Genomic DNA, 17274 nt, shown 5'->3' with positions numbered 1-17274 from the left:
CACAGGCACAAATGAACTCCTAAATCACTTCTGCTTTTACCCTTTCTCTCAAATCAAAATATGGTAAGAATATATACACCTTCCTGTTATATAAGCTCGCTTTGCTAGAATTACAAGTTATCATCTGCCTCTTGAACATTTTCATTAACTGCTCACAGTCATCTTTCTGACGATCTGGCAAAAACGTATTGACAACATTAGTTCGCTGTGGGTGTAAAAGCTATAACTCGTAACAGCCTAAGTATCCACAACTAGGGAGTTGTTGTTCAAGTAAACTGTGGTACCAGAATGCCCATTAATCAAAAGCATGTTGTATAGACGTTGGCTGATGTGGAAAATGCTAACCTGCCTCTAAGCAAGACAAGTGCTGCAAAAGCCTCATCTGTGGTCAAACCTAGCAGTGGCCTGCACAAGTACACAACAAAAGTCAGGCACACGGGCGTAAAAAGTTTCCCATTGTGTTTTTCTCTGTCCTGAATACACATTACTCTTGTAAGTATGAGGAAATAAATAACATTTGAGGAGAAAAGTAGTACTTTCAATGTCCTCGCTCATGCCTGCACTCCCAGAAGCTAGCTGGATGACCACAAGTGAGGCCTGCCCACTTCTTCAGGAGACTTGGTTCAGCTTCTACTTGGCTGGATTCTAGTTTCAGTTCATCACAGCAAGGACCAAATAATGGAGTCCATTGCAGCCAGAGAGTGTGGCAGAGCTGTGCATATCTCATCTGAACAGGAAGCAGACCAAGTACGGGGTGTGGCCAGGGTCAGGCTGTAACCTTCAAGGTTCAGCCTTGAGTAACCAACATCACCAGCCTGCCCCAACAATCTACAAAAAGAATTCAATGTGCCAGAGACCGGATGTTCAAACACTTGAACCTATGGGAGACATTAAGGATCAAAATAGTATTCTTAGTGTTAACTCAGCAGTGAAGAACTGCAAGTACTGTCTTCAGTACTGAAAGAATAGTATATATACTGAAAGAATAAATGGATCCATTGACCATCTTTCATGTAAAGCACAGCAATGGAGAAATAAAACAAAGAAGAGATAAAATTTCAAGTAGTACCCTGAAACACCAACCAATAAACGTGAATCATAGGACAAGCAATGACCCCAGAAGGCAGGAAGATACAGAGAATTGTAGTAAGGAGAGATGAGAGCCAGAGGTATATTTCATAGCTTAGAGAGCCTAGGACCTATCAAGGACTATTATGTTACATGAAATTCCAAAAGACAAAAAGATAAAACATGGTTTCTTATGGTGTGCCAGGAGTAGAGATGCCTAGAGTTACACCAGATGCAAACACACACAATAGGTAATATACATACAGCTTGAGGCCAAGAACATAGGTACTTGCCCTTAAGTTCATTATCTGACCTAGACTAAGGCCAAGACAATAGTATGGTAGAGTTGACAAGCCGAATACTTATCTAAAGCAAGATTCTCTCTTGCACATAACCTATTCCTAGAGTGAGATCTGGGTTTGGAGTCTTGCTGATGACAGCTAATGATCATTGTTCAGATCAGGCCAACCTTTCCAACAAGCCTGAGATGCCCATTCTTTTAATCCTAACCTCATCTCAGTTTCCATCTAGCCAGGAGTTCTTTCTACAAGCTTGCTATCTAGAATCAGCTTGTCTCTATGAAACGAAAGAGTGAATGGCATGGCCTTCCTTGTCCACCTCAAGGTTATGTGATCCTATCCCGTTAGTTGTTTATATTATTGATTAGCATTTGTGAGATCTCACCTTATGACAAGCACTACAGAGAGAAAGGTGATGGTCTTGGAAAGCCTCGTGGTCCTATGCTGTATCACCATACACACATAAAGAACTCCTGAAGTTGGAAGGATGGCTGTTCAGTTACAGGTACTTGCTGCTCTTGCAGAGGACCTGAGTTCAGTTCGCAGCACTCACACTGGTTGGCTCACAACCAACAGTACCTCCTAAGTCCAGGAACTCCAGAGCCTCCTCAGGCACATTCATACCTGTAATGGACATCGATTCAAGCAGGTCCATAAACAAATACATTTTCTTAATCTTAGGCAGGAATTTTTCAAAACCTTTTGGAGGAGAGGAAAGAGGAAAGGTGTTGCAATGAAGATGTGATGAGAAGAATATGAGAGAATAATATGCCAGAAGCTTCCTGTGACCTCATTTGACAGCTGTCTTGAAAGCACTGTGAGAAATGTTAAAATATGGCCTCAGCATTAGGCTGGCGAGTTTGACTCTAACCATGATCGTACATTAGCTATGTGACCTGGTGGGTGGGGAGGACACCTAGATGGCTTAACTTCTTCATCTAGAAAATGGGTCTACTAATTATGAGTACTTTCCTTCCTTGTCTATGGCTGGGGTCTGAATGGGGTCACTCCTGTAATCATGGAACTTGGAACGTAGAGAGTATACATCTGTTTGCCGTTGCTGATCTTCGATCGACTCTTCCAACCATTCTGATTTCAGATAAAAATTTCAGGGATTTCTTTCATTGCCACAAAGAAAATAAAAAATAAGGAGGGAAGAAAATATAAAATTGTGCAAGACATAAGATGTTCTTTGGAGGAAGCACTGATTTGCAAAACTGTTGACCCCCACCTGGAGGCAGGTACAGCTGATAAATCTCCCTAGATCCAATGTCTCAGAGGTATCAAAACTCACCAATTCTATATTTAGGTCCCATATGTTCCTATTGGCCACAGTTGCCCACAAATACAAACATCTCAGTGCACAAAGCAGCAATTTCCCAAAGATTTTCCTTTTAGAAGAGGTAGATTCTACAAAGCTTAATCGGTCTAAGTGGTTCTGAAATATTGTATCAATTTACATCAGAAAGGTCATCGTGAAGACTAAGCACAGGGTTCTGTTCCACGTCTGGGATTTAGCTGACTAACTCCCACTAATGTTGATGGGGCCATGCTGCCAAATCCCCAACCATCACCCTAGATATTTGCTCCAATCCCTTACTGTTGAGATTGAAATGTGTTCTCCAAAGCAAAGCTGATTCAGAGGTGGGTACAATGAGCCTCTGCGTAGTCAGACAGGACAGTGTGGCCGATGCCTGGGGACCTGGCACAGCTCAAACCAGCAGTGAGAGGCTTTGCCGAAAGGCGCCTCCTCACACTGTCCGCTCAGATTGTCACTGGCTTCCCTTACCCTATTGTGTAACCTGCCCATTTGCTCACTGCTCACTGCTCACTTCCATTTATGAACCCCGGGGAAAAATAAAATCCCCCCCGTTTCCACATTTTCCCCAGCCAGAACTCATATTCATGGGGGTCCTTAACTTCTTTCTTTGGGATTAACTCCTTTAAGGTGAAATATTTATATTCCAGTTTGGCTGAGATCATGGATTTCCTCAAATGCTTCGGGTTCCTAGCTCTGTGGCGTAAGCTTATGTCTCTTCAAGCCTTCCTCATGGTCCCAGGGCTCCAGTCCCAGATCCTCTGTTGCCACCCAAATGCACAGCGCCTTTCACTGACTCTGAGAACAGAATCAGAGTTAAGCTGCCCAGAACCCTTCTACCTGCTCTCAATCTATGCCAGGTCTCCAGACCTTATCTTTGGTACAGACCCTAATTAACTCCCAGGCTGGCCATCCTCAGATAACAAAGAACAGGTCCCAGCTACGAGAGATTTACTCAGCTTCAGGATATGTACCTAGATAGCTAAGACTGGTCCCCATCGCTGTCCTGTGTCAGGTCAGGCTGGCTGTCCACAGGGAAGGCAGCAGGTGCTCACCAGCTGCTCACTAACCTGGGATGGGATGACACAGTACTTTTCCTAAAGATGGCAGACAGCATTTGTCACCCATGAAATGGAAGCTGATCTGAGCTAGGAGCCCTGAGACATTCTCATCAGCCTGACAAACAAACAAACAAACAAACAAAACAAGACAAAGAAGTAAAACCAAATTCTTAGTAAAACTTTTTATGCCTTGTTGATTGAAGTTTTTCTGTCTCACTCCATCCCCATCTCCCAACTCGATACACACACAGACACGAAGCAGACACAGAATCTTCTTTTTCAGAATACAGGCTTTGAAACATGACAATCCCAGATCACATCCTGCTGTTGGAGGTGGTCTGCCTCCCCTCAGGCTGAGTGGAGGCCTTGTGAGGGGAGGAGAACAGCGTGCCCTTCTCTTATTCCTCACGACAACATCCAAGGGATTACATATCATCGGTGCTCAATTTATTACTGAACTGACTTGAATGACCTTCTATCACTTAATGTTTTAGGACTTTCAGGTATTTTAAGAAAACAAGTTGGAAGTGAGGGTGTCGGGAGCACGCTTACAAAGGAAGTTGTGTCACTTCATTTGTGACACAACCCTACCACGTTGTGGGTAGGTTGCTCGTAGTTGGAAGCAGCAATAAGAACAGGTCTACTACCTGCGCCTCGCTTCTCATAGGTACCAGAGGCTTAGGGAAATGGACTGGATGAACAGTGTGTCTGGCCCACAGCAGATCAGTGTTCATCTCTGGTTCTGTCCTAAAAGGCCCAAAGCTGAAAGAAGCTCTGGGATCATCTTAGCCGTAACTACTCTTTTAGGCTTGGTTCAAGGTTAGCTTCTACACTGTCTGCTAGAGTACAGCAACCTGGTGGTATAACCTTTGGGTGGACACAAGGCTGATGTGACAGGCTCAAATGACTCTCAGAGCACTGTATGGGATGGAGTTGATCATTTACCTCTTTGCTTCTGTTATTTCTACCCAACCTCATAAGGTCTGAAAAAGTCTAGGGTAGTCTGTGTTAAGTTCTACCTTGCTACTCGCCAAACTAGTTGATGATTCTGAATGTCCATTTAGTACTACTTAAAACTCTCCCATCAAGGGGCTGAAGAGATGGCTCAAGTGGTTAAGAACACTGTCTTCTCTTCCAGAGGTCCTGAGTTCAATTCCCGACAACCACATAGTGGATCTCAACCATCTATAATTTGATCTGATGTCTTCTTTTGTCATGCAGGTATAGATGCAGATAGAGAACTCATCTATGTTAAATAAATAAATAAATAAATAAATAAATAAATAAATAAATCTTGAAAAATAAAATGTTTACATTAAAAAAATACTCTCATCTAAGCTGGGTGAGGTGGCACGCGTCTGTAATCCCAGCACTTGGGAGGCAGAGGCAGGTGGATCTCTATGAGCTCAAGGTCAGTCTGGTCTACAAAGCCAGTCCAGGGCAGCCAAAGCTACACAGAGAAACCCTGTCTCAAAACAAAACAAAACAAAACAAAATACATTCTTTCTTTGACCCTAACTCTTTTGGCTTCTGAATACCACTCCCTCCCCTAACTATAAGGGCACCTACTTGATGGTGTAAAAATCTTTAGTGGGTCCTTCCAAATTACTTTGTAGAAGCCCTGACACCAGTATATCAGAATGTTGCTTTATTTGGAGACAAGGCCTCTAACTGTATAATTAATTTAAAAGAAGATGATTATATAGTTGGCCTTAGCGATCTGTACCCTTAGCATACATGAGACAAAGGGCAGGAGGATTTCGGGAGAATTCAAGACCATCTAGGCTACAAAATGAGACCCTTTCTTGACCACCCACCTCTAAGTAAAAGTAAGTTAAAAACGAAGCCCACAAACCCAGTCTGACAATGTCCTCGTGAGAGGAACTTAGACAGAAAACTTGAGAGATGTGCACGCACAAATGAAATCCACACGCACAGTGAGGTGGCAGCCACCTTTTAGAGGCGTCAGGGCGTACCAACGTACCAACACCTTGGTTTTGGATTTTAGCCCCTAGAACGATGAGAAAGTAATTTCTGCTGTCTAGTCACTCTGTGATCTCAGCCCTAGCATACGAAAAGAGACAAACTGAAGTTGTTCAAAAATGTAAAGCAAAATAAAGCCAAGTGATGTATTCTAAGTATTTCTGTCCTCCAGGATGTTACCATTTTTCCAAGAAACCTGCTGCTCTGAGTGGGACTGTTAGGCCTGCCCTTCTCTGTGTCCCGAGGTCACAGAGTACATAGAATATGGCTGTTATCACTCATATCTGTGACCTTTGAAGTATTTGAGGACCTACAAGTAACACATTTTGTTCTTTCAGCTATTTTGTTTTCCTCAAACTAAGCAACTTAATCACTTCAAGCCACTTGCCAAACTTTGAAACACAGTTAATAGGCTGCTGCCCACCAATGCACCAACACACACACACACACATAACACATGTGCTCATGGGCAAATGTACATATACTTATTCACAGACTGAAAAGATTTAAAGCTTACCAAAAAGCTCTGAAACTTAAAAGAATATATCAGTGACATCCTCTCACAAAATATTGATTAGGGTCACATCCATCACACACATGGGAAACATCAATCCATCCACATAGATTACTTCATTTAATAGAAAGCAGGACCTTCTGAGGGGTGATTGTATACAGAGAGGATGTATTCTTCTCTGTGACTGATACATGAGTTAATTGTCTTGTCTCTGGCAGGTGTTTAGAAACATCAAACAACTGCAAGAGATGAACCTCACTAATGAGGATGTGCTTCTACCAGGAAACACTCCCCATTTTATACCACATCAATGCATAAATACAACAGACCTTGTTTTCCACAGATTCCCATTTCTTTCACACCCAAGCATATGCTAAGAGCGCCCAAGCGACACTCTTCCTTCAGCTTCAGGGAGGTGTCTTGAAACATTTTTAGCTTACCAAACACAAGGCAGAGGAGAATCTGTTTCTTTACTCAAGGATAACCGTCTTCAACCGCTTATTTATACTGCAGATGGAAACCTATAGATTGAAATAGACACATTTTCATTCTAAAATTGGCATTTACGTGGCTCTAAAAGGTGTAACCATTAGATTGGAAAAACAACCACCCAGGAAATTCTACACTGTTTCCTGATGCCCAAACCAAGATCTCATTGAGATTAGAACATGTATAAAGTTAAATAATATAGGAAGAACATTAGTTTATAGATACAGGACCACATGTAGGAAAGATGAGAAATGATAAGACTAGAAAGGTCTTAGGATGTTTAAGCAGAAGATCCATCCCCATTTAAAGGTACAAGGAAAACAGTTGATTAAGAATTCTAGAACGGTGCTGTGTGATACTGCAGCAGATAAACCATCATAGCTATTTAAATCAATCAAAGTTAAATCAGATTAGCAATCCTGTTCTCTAGTTGCACTAGCCACATTTGAAGATATCAGTAGTCACATATGGCTAATTGTTCCCAGGTTAGACAGCATGGACAGAAGAAATCACCATCACCAGAAAAATTCTACTGGACAGTGTTAGTCTAGAGGACTCCTTTTGGCATCTTGTTAGACACCAGGCTCTAAAGAGGTCAGGGGTTGAGCAGCATGCCTGCCAACTGTGACAATCCATGGTAGGAAAGAACGAGAGAGAGAGAGAGAGAGAGAGAGAGAGAGAGAGAAACAGTCCTAAATAAAGTTACTGTGGTCCAGTATTATTGACATTTGTAACCCAAGAAATATACTTACATGGGCAGAGAAATGTCAAGCTGAAGCCAGAAAGGAGTTAGGAAACAACCACTTACACACTTCACCATTCACATTTAACATTTGTAAAACTTGCCAGCTTCTCTCCATCTGCTCATGCCTAATCACACTTTGCTATTCATCCCTCAGACAGGTTTCATCTATCGTCCACTTCCTGGACTGAATGTTCCTCCATTACAACATGGACTTAAACAATAAATGCTGTTTAAATAACTCCAATAAAAATTGAAAAATGCAGACTCTTCCCAGGTTACAAAAAAAGGCAAGAACTTTATTTTAAACAAATCCTCAGTTGTATAACATACCACGTCCATATCTAAATCAAAAAACCCATAATAATAATTCAAAGGAAAGAGAGGGCTTCCATAAAAACATATTATCCGAGTGCTACTCTTGCCTAATGCTTCAGCTAAATACACAGTAGGTAGGAAAGATGGAATATGGCACTTAAATAAGAGCAACGAGAGGAAAATTGTCTCAGTCCAAACAACAGGTTTTTGAACCTTTGGTATATGTCTCAAATAAATAACCATAAATACATCTTAGCCAATAATGTCTGCTTCCAGTTTTATTAAGCCAGTGACTGTGTGCATGTGTGTGTGCTTCAAAAATAACTGATGCTATAAGTTGGGATTGACAGGGGCTGATTAAGGTCTCTGGTGTGAGCACACAGGTAAGTTCAAACCATGGCAAAATGATGTGCAGCTGTGTAGCACAAAATTAGGTTAAGAAAATGAGTAAGATCTACCAGTTAGAAATTCTGTGGCTTGAGTAGATACCCTTGATTTCATCATCAACAACAACAGCAACAAAAAAAACACATATTTTAATTTCTATCCACAGTCCATAAGCTAGAAGGCAGAAATATCCCAAAGCTCAGAAACACATGCTCAACAGTGAAATGACCATCTCACAGAAGTGTTGTTGAAATTCCCTCCCTCCCATCCCCCACCCCTAATAAACAGCACCAGTGCAATTTGAGTTTTAAAAAAATTGGAAATATTGAGACATTCCTAAGGTTTTCATAATGACTAAGAGCCAGCCATGTGGGGCTCTACTGCAAACTCTGCCCTGGCCAGTCTCCAAAAAAGCACCCCATGTAATTCCCTCTAGCTTGCAGATAAACTGTGTTAGGGCTAATATAAGGCCAGATCAAGGAAAAAGAAAAGCTGGCATGCTATCCTGGGTTTGAGAGAAAGGGGCATGCTGATGTGGGAGAAAGATCCTCAGGGATCTTTTTCTGCAGCCCAGGACAAAGGTATGTGCTGAGATGGGTCACAAATTTTATATCAATGAGTGTGTTTGACTCATGCCATTCACCAGAATACAGAGCTCAGCAGAGCTCAGTCTTGCTTGGCAGCTGCGCCAGTCCACTATTGTCAGGAGCAGGAAGGGCCATCAAAGAAATTGGCCCAAGGAAGTCCAGCTCGGCCACCTCGACATTCTGTCCAATCGTCTCTATAGAACTGACGGTGTGACGGATGATGACAGTTCTACCTTTCCTCTCTGTTGATGAAGACCTCTTAATATCTGTATCCTAGACCTTGACAGCGAGCGTCACATCAATTGGGGCAGATCTGTCCACCCTCGACTCATCATCTGCCTCCGGGCTACTTGCCACCCAGCAGGCCTTCCCCAAACCTGCCCCTTCACACGTAGGCAGAGTCACTGGACTGAGTCCTGCCGAAATTGGGAACACTGACTCGAGGGAGGTCTTTGTTTCGTATCTCATAGACAGACTTCCTCTTGGCCTGGGCCCCCCGGACAGCCAGTTTGATCTTCCGCCACCCCAGGTGGTTAAGTTCAGCCAGATTGAGCACCACACAAATGCCGCTCACAGCAAACATGAACACCAGAAAGACCGTCTTCTCGGTGGGTCTAGACACATAACATTCCACCTCCTTGATGCAGGGGTAGCGGTTACACTCATACAACCCGGGGACGCTGAAGCCGTACAGAAAGTACTGGCCCACCAGAAAACCAATCTCCAGAGCATTCCGGAACACCACTTGGATGATGTAGAAGCGGGAGATACCTTCCTGTCTTCGGAGCTTGGACCTGGCTGCTGTGCGCAGCCCCGAAGGGTGTGGAGTCAGCTCCTTAACCTCCAAGCAATCTGGTTCTGTCTCTTTGCTGGTGGTCTCCGTGTTCTGCAGCACCCCATTGACAATGGCGTTCTGCAACTTCTTATCTTCCCGCTTGCACCCACCACTGCCCCCGCCCCCAGGTCCTCCCGGGCCAGCTATAGATTCGGCAGGGTCTCTGTCCAGGGCTAGGAAGACAGTAGAGTACCGGCGTTCTCGCTGCTTGGCGGACTGGTGCACGGAATAGGTGATGAAGCAGAGGCTGGGAGTGCACACCATTATGATCTGGAAGACCCAGTAACGTATGTGGGAGATGGGAAAGGCGCGGTCATAGCAGGCCTGGTTACAGCCGGGCTGCAGGGTATTGCACACAAACATGGTCTGCTCATCATCGTACACCGTCTCCCCCACAATGGCCACAATGAGTATCCGGAAGATCACCACCACAGTCAACAGGATCCTGAGCAGAGGAAGAGGAGGGGTGGGGGGAGAAAGGTTCTCATAGGCTAAGTCACTGATGGGAAGTCCCTGTTCTGGCCTTTTCTGTTTCAGCAGTGTTACCAGTCTTTGGACAGGGGAGCTGTCCACCCCTGAGTGGTACTGAACTGGGAACCTGGAAAACAATTTTAGCTCTTCTTTTTCTGTTTGGTGCTGGTGAGCTTAGAATACTTCATATTACAAGGATCCTGCATCTGCACAGACTCATGCACCGTTTCTGGTTCTTTTGTAATATATACATATATTTAATATATAATATATAGATTCCAGCTTTATGTGAAGAATGTCTAGAAACTGTAAACACACCTTTACTCTGGCAAATGCATGCAGCATCCTTCACAGAGGATGTTTGAGGGTCTACACCTGGGGTGAGCACTGACCCTTACGTATGTAAGTTCTAGCCTCAATGTATAGAACCTGGATCTCTATAAGGACAGTTACAAATACAAAATTCACATGTCTATAAGCAGAGATAGCCGTAGGTACCTATAAGTATGAGTAAATGAAGATATACCCACATACATACATATAGATATAGATACTGGCAAGAAGAAGCCAGCCAGCCATGTGTGTGGCTCTCCGACACTAAGTTTTAACGGAGGACATGGTCTAGCCTAATAAATATCTGTTAAAGAATGATGCATCTGCTGTGATGAGCAAATCCATCTCCCCACTTGCCCTTCTCTGTCCAAATGCAATTCTGCCTTCCTTGTAGATTCTATTTAGGGAACCAGATGGAGATTGGCGCTGACTCTGGAGAGTGGGGGGGGGGTACCAGGACTGAGTCCACAAGTCCTTTTCTGATGAAGGAACCGTGAATCCCCTCCCCCCCCCTTGTGGTGCTTTATAGAGAAAGTATGGGGGAGCTGGTCAGGAGTAACTGGAGGAGGGGGGCGTCACTGGGCATCGGGTAATCCCTTAATGCAGGCAACACTGGCACTTGGACAGAGCATGGGGAGGAGGCAGAGGACGGTCTCGGGGATCCGGGGGTCGTTAGAAAGGGGCGAGGGTATTCCCAAGGGCCGCCCGACGGGCCCGCTGACGGCTGGCTTGGTGCCCTTACCTCCCGATCATAGTGGAGTGCTGCTGCACCGCGGCTTCCAGCAGCCTCTCCAAGATGGTCCATTCCCCCATCGCTGTGCATTCGGAGGCAGCAGACAAAGACTGGGCAGTACCGGGCACGTTCCTGGGTCCTGGCCCCTCCTCGGGCCTCACCTCCTGACCAGGAGCGAATTGCCCCCAATTAAAGAAGCAAACAAAAATGTTGTTCCAAAAAATAATCCACGAGCCCCTCCCCCTTTTATTGCACTTAAAAGAGGGGTGTGTGGGGGGGAGCAATCTGTGTGAGTCTCGACCAGTGGGGATGCTGGCGCGGTGCGGAAAAGCTGGCCAGCACCTCGATGCCGTCCGGGGGGTCAGGTTGACTCCCGCAGTCTCCCGGCGAGGGGCGGGGCCCGGGTGGCAGCGTGCAGGTGGCGGAGCTCCTGCCCGCGGGAGACCGGTCCCTGCGCCGCGGTCCCCGCGATCTTGCGGTAAGAGGGAGGGTCCGCGCACCGGCCCCCTGCGCCTTTCACTGGAACGGGCACCTGGCGCTCCCGCGCTGCGGCGCGCAGAGCTGGCTGCGGGGCTGGGGAATCCGCGGCCACCGCCTCTAATCCGCCCTTAAGTAGTCTCTGCCTGCGTCACGCCAGGTCGGCGGAGGGGAGCAGAGCGCGCCGTGCCGCTGTCGCCCAGCGTCGGAGCCCGAGGGGCCGCGGCCGCGCGCCGCGGGGGGGAGGAGACGGTCTGGAGTTCCCCGCTGCGCCCGGGGACGGGAAGACAGAGGACCGCAGCGTCCCTCGGGGCTTCTGGGGAGCCCAGGTAAACCTCACCTGGCTACCAGCCTCCTGCAGGAGGAGCAGACGCGTAGGTGAGTGAGGGGGGACCCGAGCAGGTAGCTTAGCTTGCCTCCTCCTGCCCCTCACCTTTAGCTTTGGGCCTTCTGAGACACCACTGAAATTCCTTTTCTAAATGGTGGTGCTGGTTGGGGGAAGGGCGCTTGTAGCCCTTACCGGGAGAGGACGGCCGCTGGCGCCGGCGGGAGGGCTGCAGAGGGTCCGGACTTCGACTTCGGTGGGTGGATCGCGTGCTGGGGGTGAGGAAGGGAGACCTGATGAGGCTCCCTGCTGGGTGACGCTTAGAGGCAGGTGTGAAGGTGTTCTGATCATGAAGGTCTGGGTACAAGGTATTTACCAACCAAACAGGTGCCTAGCAGCGAGCCGGGAACTGGCTTTGATGAGTTCTCATTTCTCCCAGCGCAGGTTAGGAGGCCGTGTGTTTCATTTGCCCGTGACTGTTGGGAGTAAAGGCGGTGCTCTTCAGGTCAGCACAGTCCAGCCTGAATTTTAAAGAGACTCAGTGTTCATCTAGCAGAAAGAGCAGTTCACAGTCTCACCCCACCCCCACTCTCCCTGTTCAGCCCTTGCTTTCCTCCCTCCCTCAAGGAGCGGATTCTAGAATCAGTCTTTAAATTTACATTCTGTTGTCAGTTCCATCCACAGCATCTACTTAATTGGTCCCAAGGAAATTGAAACAACCGCACCAGGCTGCTAATTAGCTTAAGGTCAGTTTTAGGAGACACCGAAGTTGGGAATGTTTCACATAAATGTACCAAAAGCACAATGAGTAAGGAGTCGTCATCCTTTCAAAAATAAAACTGTGAAAGGGTTGTAGCTGGTCTTAAGAATATAAATGCAGCCTTAATTACCCATAGGGAACATTCACTTAGGTGTATTACATAACCTACACCAGAACGTGATTTCGATTCAAGGCCAACTAAGTCGGTTGGGTACCTGGTGGCCCTGAGGAAGGGCCGGGAGGAAGGGCACCGAGTAGGGTCCTTTTGCACTCATAATGCTTGCAGGCAGAACACAAGCTTGAGCCCCTGAGGAGTGACTGCTCCAAGGCTGTCTCCTGGACTTGATGCTTCCAGCCCAAGGAAGCAGCTCTTCGCTGAAGAGAACAAGGGGGTCCACTAAAAATGGAGACATGTGTAGGATATGAAGGGGGTGTTACGGTTAAGGTGGGGGTGGCTTCACTCACTTGGCAGAAATAAAATGTACAAGAATGGAGGCAGAAAGAAGTCTTTCCAGTCGGCTAAACAGATGGCATGGTGTTTCCCGCATCTCAGATGTGATGCACATTCCCAGGTTTCCTCTTCATTCTCTTTGCTTCATCTGTGGCAGACATTTTTTTTTTTGGAGTTAAAAAAAAACAGATAAAGAATGGGAAAGTACCATCTTTATCTAATAAGTACCAACTTATTAGGGGACATACCTTTAAATGTCCCCTAATAAGTTGTACAATTCAAAATCACCTCTGTGCTTGCACATTTCAATCACTAGGCTATGGCTGAATTGTTAATCATCGGTTTATTATTTTAAAGATAAGCTTTAGTACGACACACGGAAGACACACCAGTATCACTGCTGTATAAACACTCAACACTTTTAGAGAGAACATATAACGTAAGACATCTATAGACTAAGTGGCTTAGTCTGTAGACCATAGGCTTGTGTTTAAGGCCACAAAAACTTATTCCTATCATTTTTTTAAAAAAAAAAAAACTACAGTTTTTACCTTATTTATTAAAAATGTAGTTGTCGGTTGCACTGCAGGAAACAGAAAAGGCACAAACCCTCATTTCTGTGTTAAACTGTATGAAAATTCATTTAGGATACTAAAATTTTGGGCTGTAACAAGCTTCCGTGGGACAAAAAATAACCTCAAAATATTCATCAATTTAAATGTCATAACCTTAAATTTCAAACTTTTGTATTTTCAAAGGCCAAAAGCCTTTCAAGAGAATTGCAAGAAGAGTGAAAATGGTATCTCGGAAAAAAAAATGCAAATGCTATTCCAAAAATTGGAACTACAAAGTCCAGAAAAGATCCAACTTTTCACTCTTTTTATTTTCAGAAATCATTCATAAATTGTTTAACACATCTATGTTTCACTTTCTCTTTTGAGCCTAATCTACTTCACTTTCAGTGAATAATTTGCCTTGATTGCTCTGCATTAAATATAAAGGGGTTCTGTGTACAGCTGGACCTCTCTGAGCTTCCTCGGGCCATTATTTCATTTGCCTAGATTCTGACCATCTCAATTCCCCTCTGATTGAAGATACTTATTTAAGTCAACAGCAAAGTTCTTCCCATTAATTCTAATTTAAGTCTCATTCTGCAGTACTAAATAAATGGCATCAGGTGAAAATCAAATATAGAGCTGATAGAATTAACCTTAGTGTCAGTAGGACACTTGGGTAGGTTAACAATACAGACACTGAGTTTCCATATCAGATTGAAAGTCTGGGGAAGCAAGGCTCAAGTTTTTGAGTTTCTAACAAGCTCTAGCTAGGTACCTGTTACATAGGCATCTGTGAGTATCCAAATCACAATGATTTCTGGGTTTGTAAATCTTTGTCTTAGCATATAGCTGTGCCCATCCATTCACCAAGTATGGAAAGCTTTATCTCATCTAGAAGGAAAAACTGCAAAGACTAGCAGAGAGTGTGGATTGAATATTCTAACTCAAGAATGGAATGCAGAATTTCTAACAATGATATAATTTACTATCTGAGTTGTACTCTTATGCTTAAAACTTCATTTTCTTCAACCACAGGTTCCCCAGTGAACCTGTTAACTCAACTTCAAGTATTTGGTAAGTGAAACCTCACTGGACCGCCATACTTGTTGTAAGAATATAGGTTGATCTATTGACCTCTGCTTTACTGGGGCATATGTTACTGGAAACAAAGAAAAAACATGGTGCTTTCCCCAGTGTCTTCAGCACTGTGGAAATCAAGCATTGGTTGGAGGAGTATGGTGAAGACACTCAGAACACCTAGTTCTTGTGACCTCGGAAAGCTGCACATTCCTTGATTGGAGGTGGTCTCAGTTTTCCTTTATGATATAATTATATTGAAGACAGACAGGAAAGGGGGATCCACTTGCCATGTCGGAGGTCTTTACACATTAAGGGTGGTCTGGACAACCCAGGGGAATGCCTTCTTGCTGACCGTTGGTCCCTGCTACTCTCCTCTCTATTGTTTTCCTCCTCACCGTGGTCCTGACATGTGCTAAACTATGCCAGGGCGTGCTGCAGCAGCAAAGTTGAGGCTGCAGCATCAGCATCAGCAAGGTGGCCTTGGAAAGATGATCAGAGCCCTGGACACATGTCTCCTGAGGAGCAGCAACATCTGCAGTCTCCTAGGATTTGCATGATTGGGAGGGACTCCATTCTTCTTGGGATTGGTCTCCACATTAAAGTCATTCACATTTCATTCACAGTTAGAATTAACTCAGCTCCACTTCCCCCAGTGGCCTACATGCATCTGTTTCCCAGTGAAAACATCAAATTGTCTTCCAAAGAGGCAAAACTTAACATGTTTTAGGAGACTTAAAGGAACATAAATGGCAAATGAAACCTACTCTTTGGTGCAATGATGTCTCCCTTTTTATCTTTTGTGTTCCTTCCATTTGTTTAAATCTCAGCTCAGATTTTTAGAGAAACACTTGCCTTGAAGGATACACAAAATTTACTGTCTCAAAGGGGAATAAAGCTGTCCAACCTACCGATCATAAATAGTCCTAAATATGGCCAGAATCTGTTTCCATCTCATGAGCCCAAATTTTAATCTGTGACATAGCTTCAAGAAAACATGTTTCTAACTAACGGTCAAATCTACTGTCTTCCTCCTGCTAGTCCTTTGAATAAAAGCTTATGTACCCCCTTTTAAAAAAAAAATCACAGGTACAAATTCTCCATTCATCACTCACCTTGTATATAGAAAATATACCTTATGCAGTTCTATCTTAGGGATTAACGTAATATGGCATTGTGGCCAAAGCAGATGTGTGAAATCACAGCAAATAAATTAACACTCCATTAAGAATCAAATCAGCCCTGCTGACACATAATCTTTCCCGTTTATGTCAAGTCGTGATTCCCATTCACATCGGGAGCTTCCCAGGGAGGCTCATTAGACCTGCAGGAAAGAGATTTCTTTTAAGTCAAAGCTATTCAGAAGTTATTCAGCTACAGTGCAAAAGAGCCTTCCTGGCGTCTGGGCAGCCTTCTCTCCACGATCTCTTTGTCAGTGTCCACCCCAAGCCCCAGCCACGCAAGCTATAGCTAGGCTTCCTGCTGAGTTTCCAGTCTGTATAAAAGAGATGAGGAAATTATAGAGAACATGTGTGTGGGTAGGGCGTGCCCTTGAGAAATTGTCAAACTGGGAGAGTATCTTTTGGTTGTCATCTGCACCCTGCCTCTGCTTCTTTTACACCTGTGTGCGGTACCGAAAGGCAGACTTCAGCGTTGAGTTCTTCCTGCTGCCTTAGATAAACTTCCAGTTTTAATAGGTGCTGTTGGAGTGATTCCACAGAGAAAACATCTCTAAGAGTTGGGGCTTATGCTCAAGCCCCAAGTGGACTCTACAGTGACTTCCTGAAGCTCAGCCAGTGCCTCTTTTGTCAGGATTCCAAGGACTCAGACATCTTCTTGTTCACTGGTTGTCAACCAGTCTGGCTTCTGCTCTCTCTTAGGCACCCACAGCAAAGGCGTCTATGGAGAGCCTCTTGTTTCTGCAGCTGAGTGAGACTAGAGAGGGACCACCCTTACTTGTCACTCACTCCGTGGCCAGTTTAATTTAGCGGTTCTCAACCTGTAGGTCGTGGCCCCTCCCAGGGGTCATGTGTCAAATATCCTGCATTTCATATATTTACAGTACAATTGTAACAATAGCAAAAGTACAGTTATGAAGTAGCAATGAAATAATTTTAATGGGAGGGTGTCACACCACAACACTAGGAACTGTATTAAAGGGTCACAGCATTTAGGATGATGGAGACCTTTTGTATATACTCATATTTTTACCCTGATCATAGACTGGACAAACACCCCATACCTAGGACCTACCTTGAATCTGTATCCTGTTGATCACTGAGTCCTTCATCACTGTGCTTCACCCAATCCTACCCCTTACTCCACCACCACAAAGGAAAGTAATCCGATAAGGGAACACACACAGGGTGTTAATAACTGATAACCACTTAATGTATTATCCGTCTCAGAGGAATTATCCTTATTTAAGTTGCAAAGCCTTCATCCAAAGAAATGAACATTTTTGGGTAGTTTTTCTAATCCTTTGCCTT

The 17274-nt window shown here is 44.7% G+C and overlaps 1 protein-coding gene and 1 long non-coding RNA gene across 4 annotated transcripts in view; one reads left to right on the top strand and one right to left on the bottom strand.

Moving 5' to 3' along the window:
* Window positions 1–17274, top strand: part of LOC129670458 (uncharacterized) — a 100349-nt gene that overhangs the window by 36719 nt on the left and 46356 nt on the right. For 2 of the 3 annotated variants that reach the window (XR_008719214.1, XR_008719211.1), the window contains exons 1-2: window positions 12144–12445; window positions 14744–14782. The exons of the other annotated variant lie outside the window; for it this stretch is intronic. This is a non-coding gene — a long non-coding RNA (uncharacterized LOC129670458). Of the gene's footprint in view, window positions 1–12143; window positions 12446–14743; window positions 14783–17274 lie in introns of those variants that run through there. 3 annotated transcript variants of the gene reach the window in all.
* Window positions 7767–12005, bottom strand: Gjd2 (gap junction protein delta 2). Its single transcript, XM_055598960.1, has 2 exons — window positions 11148–12005; window positions 7767–10046 (listed from the first exon to the last, which is right to left on the bottom strand). The coding sequence occupies exons 1-2, from the start codon at window positions 11216–11218 to the stop codon at window positions 9152–9154; spliced, it is 966 nt and encodes a 321-aa protein (XP_055454935.1). The 5' UTR covers window positions 11219–12005; the 3' UTR covers window positions 7767–9151.

Source organism: Psammomys obesus, unplaced genomic scaffold (genome assembly GCF_907164565.1).
Source record: "Psammomys obesus unplaced genomic scaffold, mPsaObe1.curated_primary_1811, whole genome shotgun sequence".
Lineage (NCBI taxonomy): Eukaryota > Metazoa > Chordata > Mammalia > Rodentia > Muridae > Psammomys > Psammomys obesus.
This window is presented reverse-complemented; position numbering and strand designations above follow the sequence as displayed.

Excerpts from the sequence above, each read along its gene's own strand:
- Gjd2 (XM_055598960.1), bottom strand. The coding sequence starts at position 11,218 with ATGGGGGAATGGACCATCTTGGAGAGGCTGCTGGAAGCCGCGGTGCAG. Across the intron at positions 10,047-11,147 it reads CACTCCACTATGATCGGGAG|GATCCTGTTGACTGTGGTGG; the intron begins GTAAGGGCACCA and ends TCCTCTGCTCAG.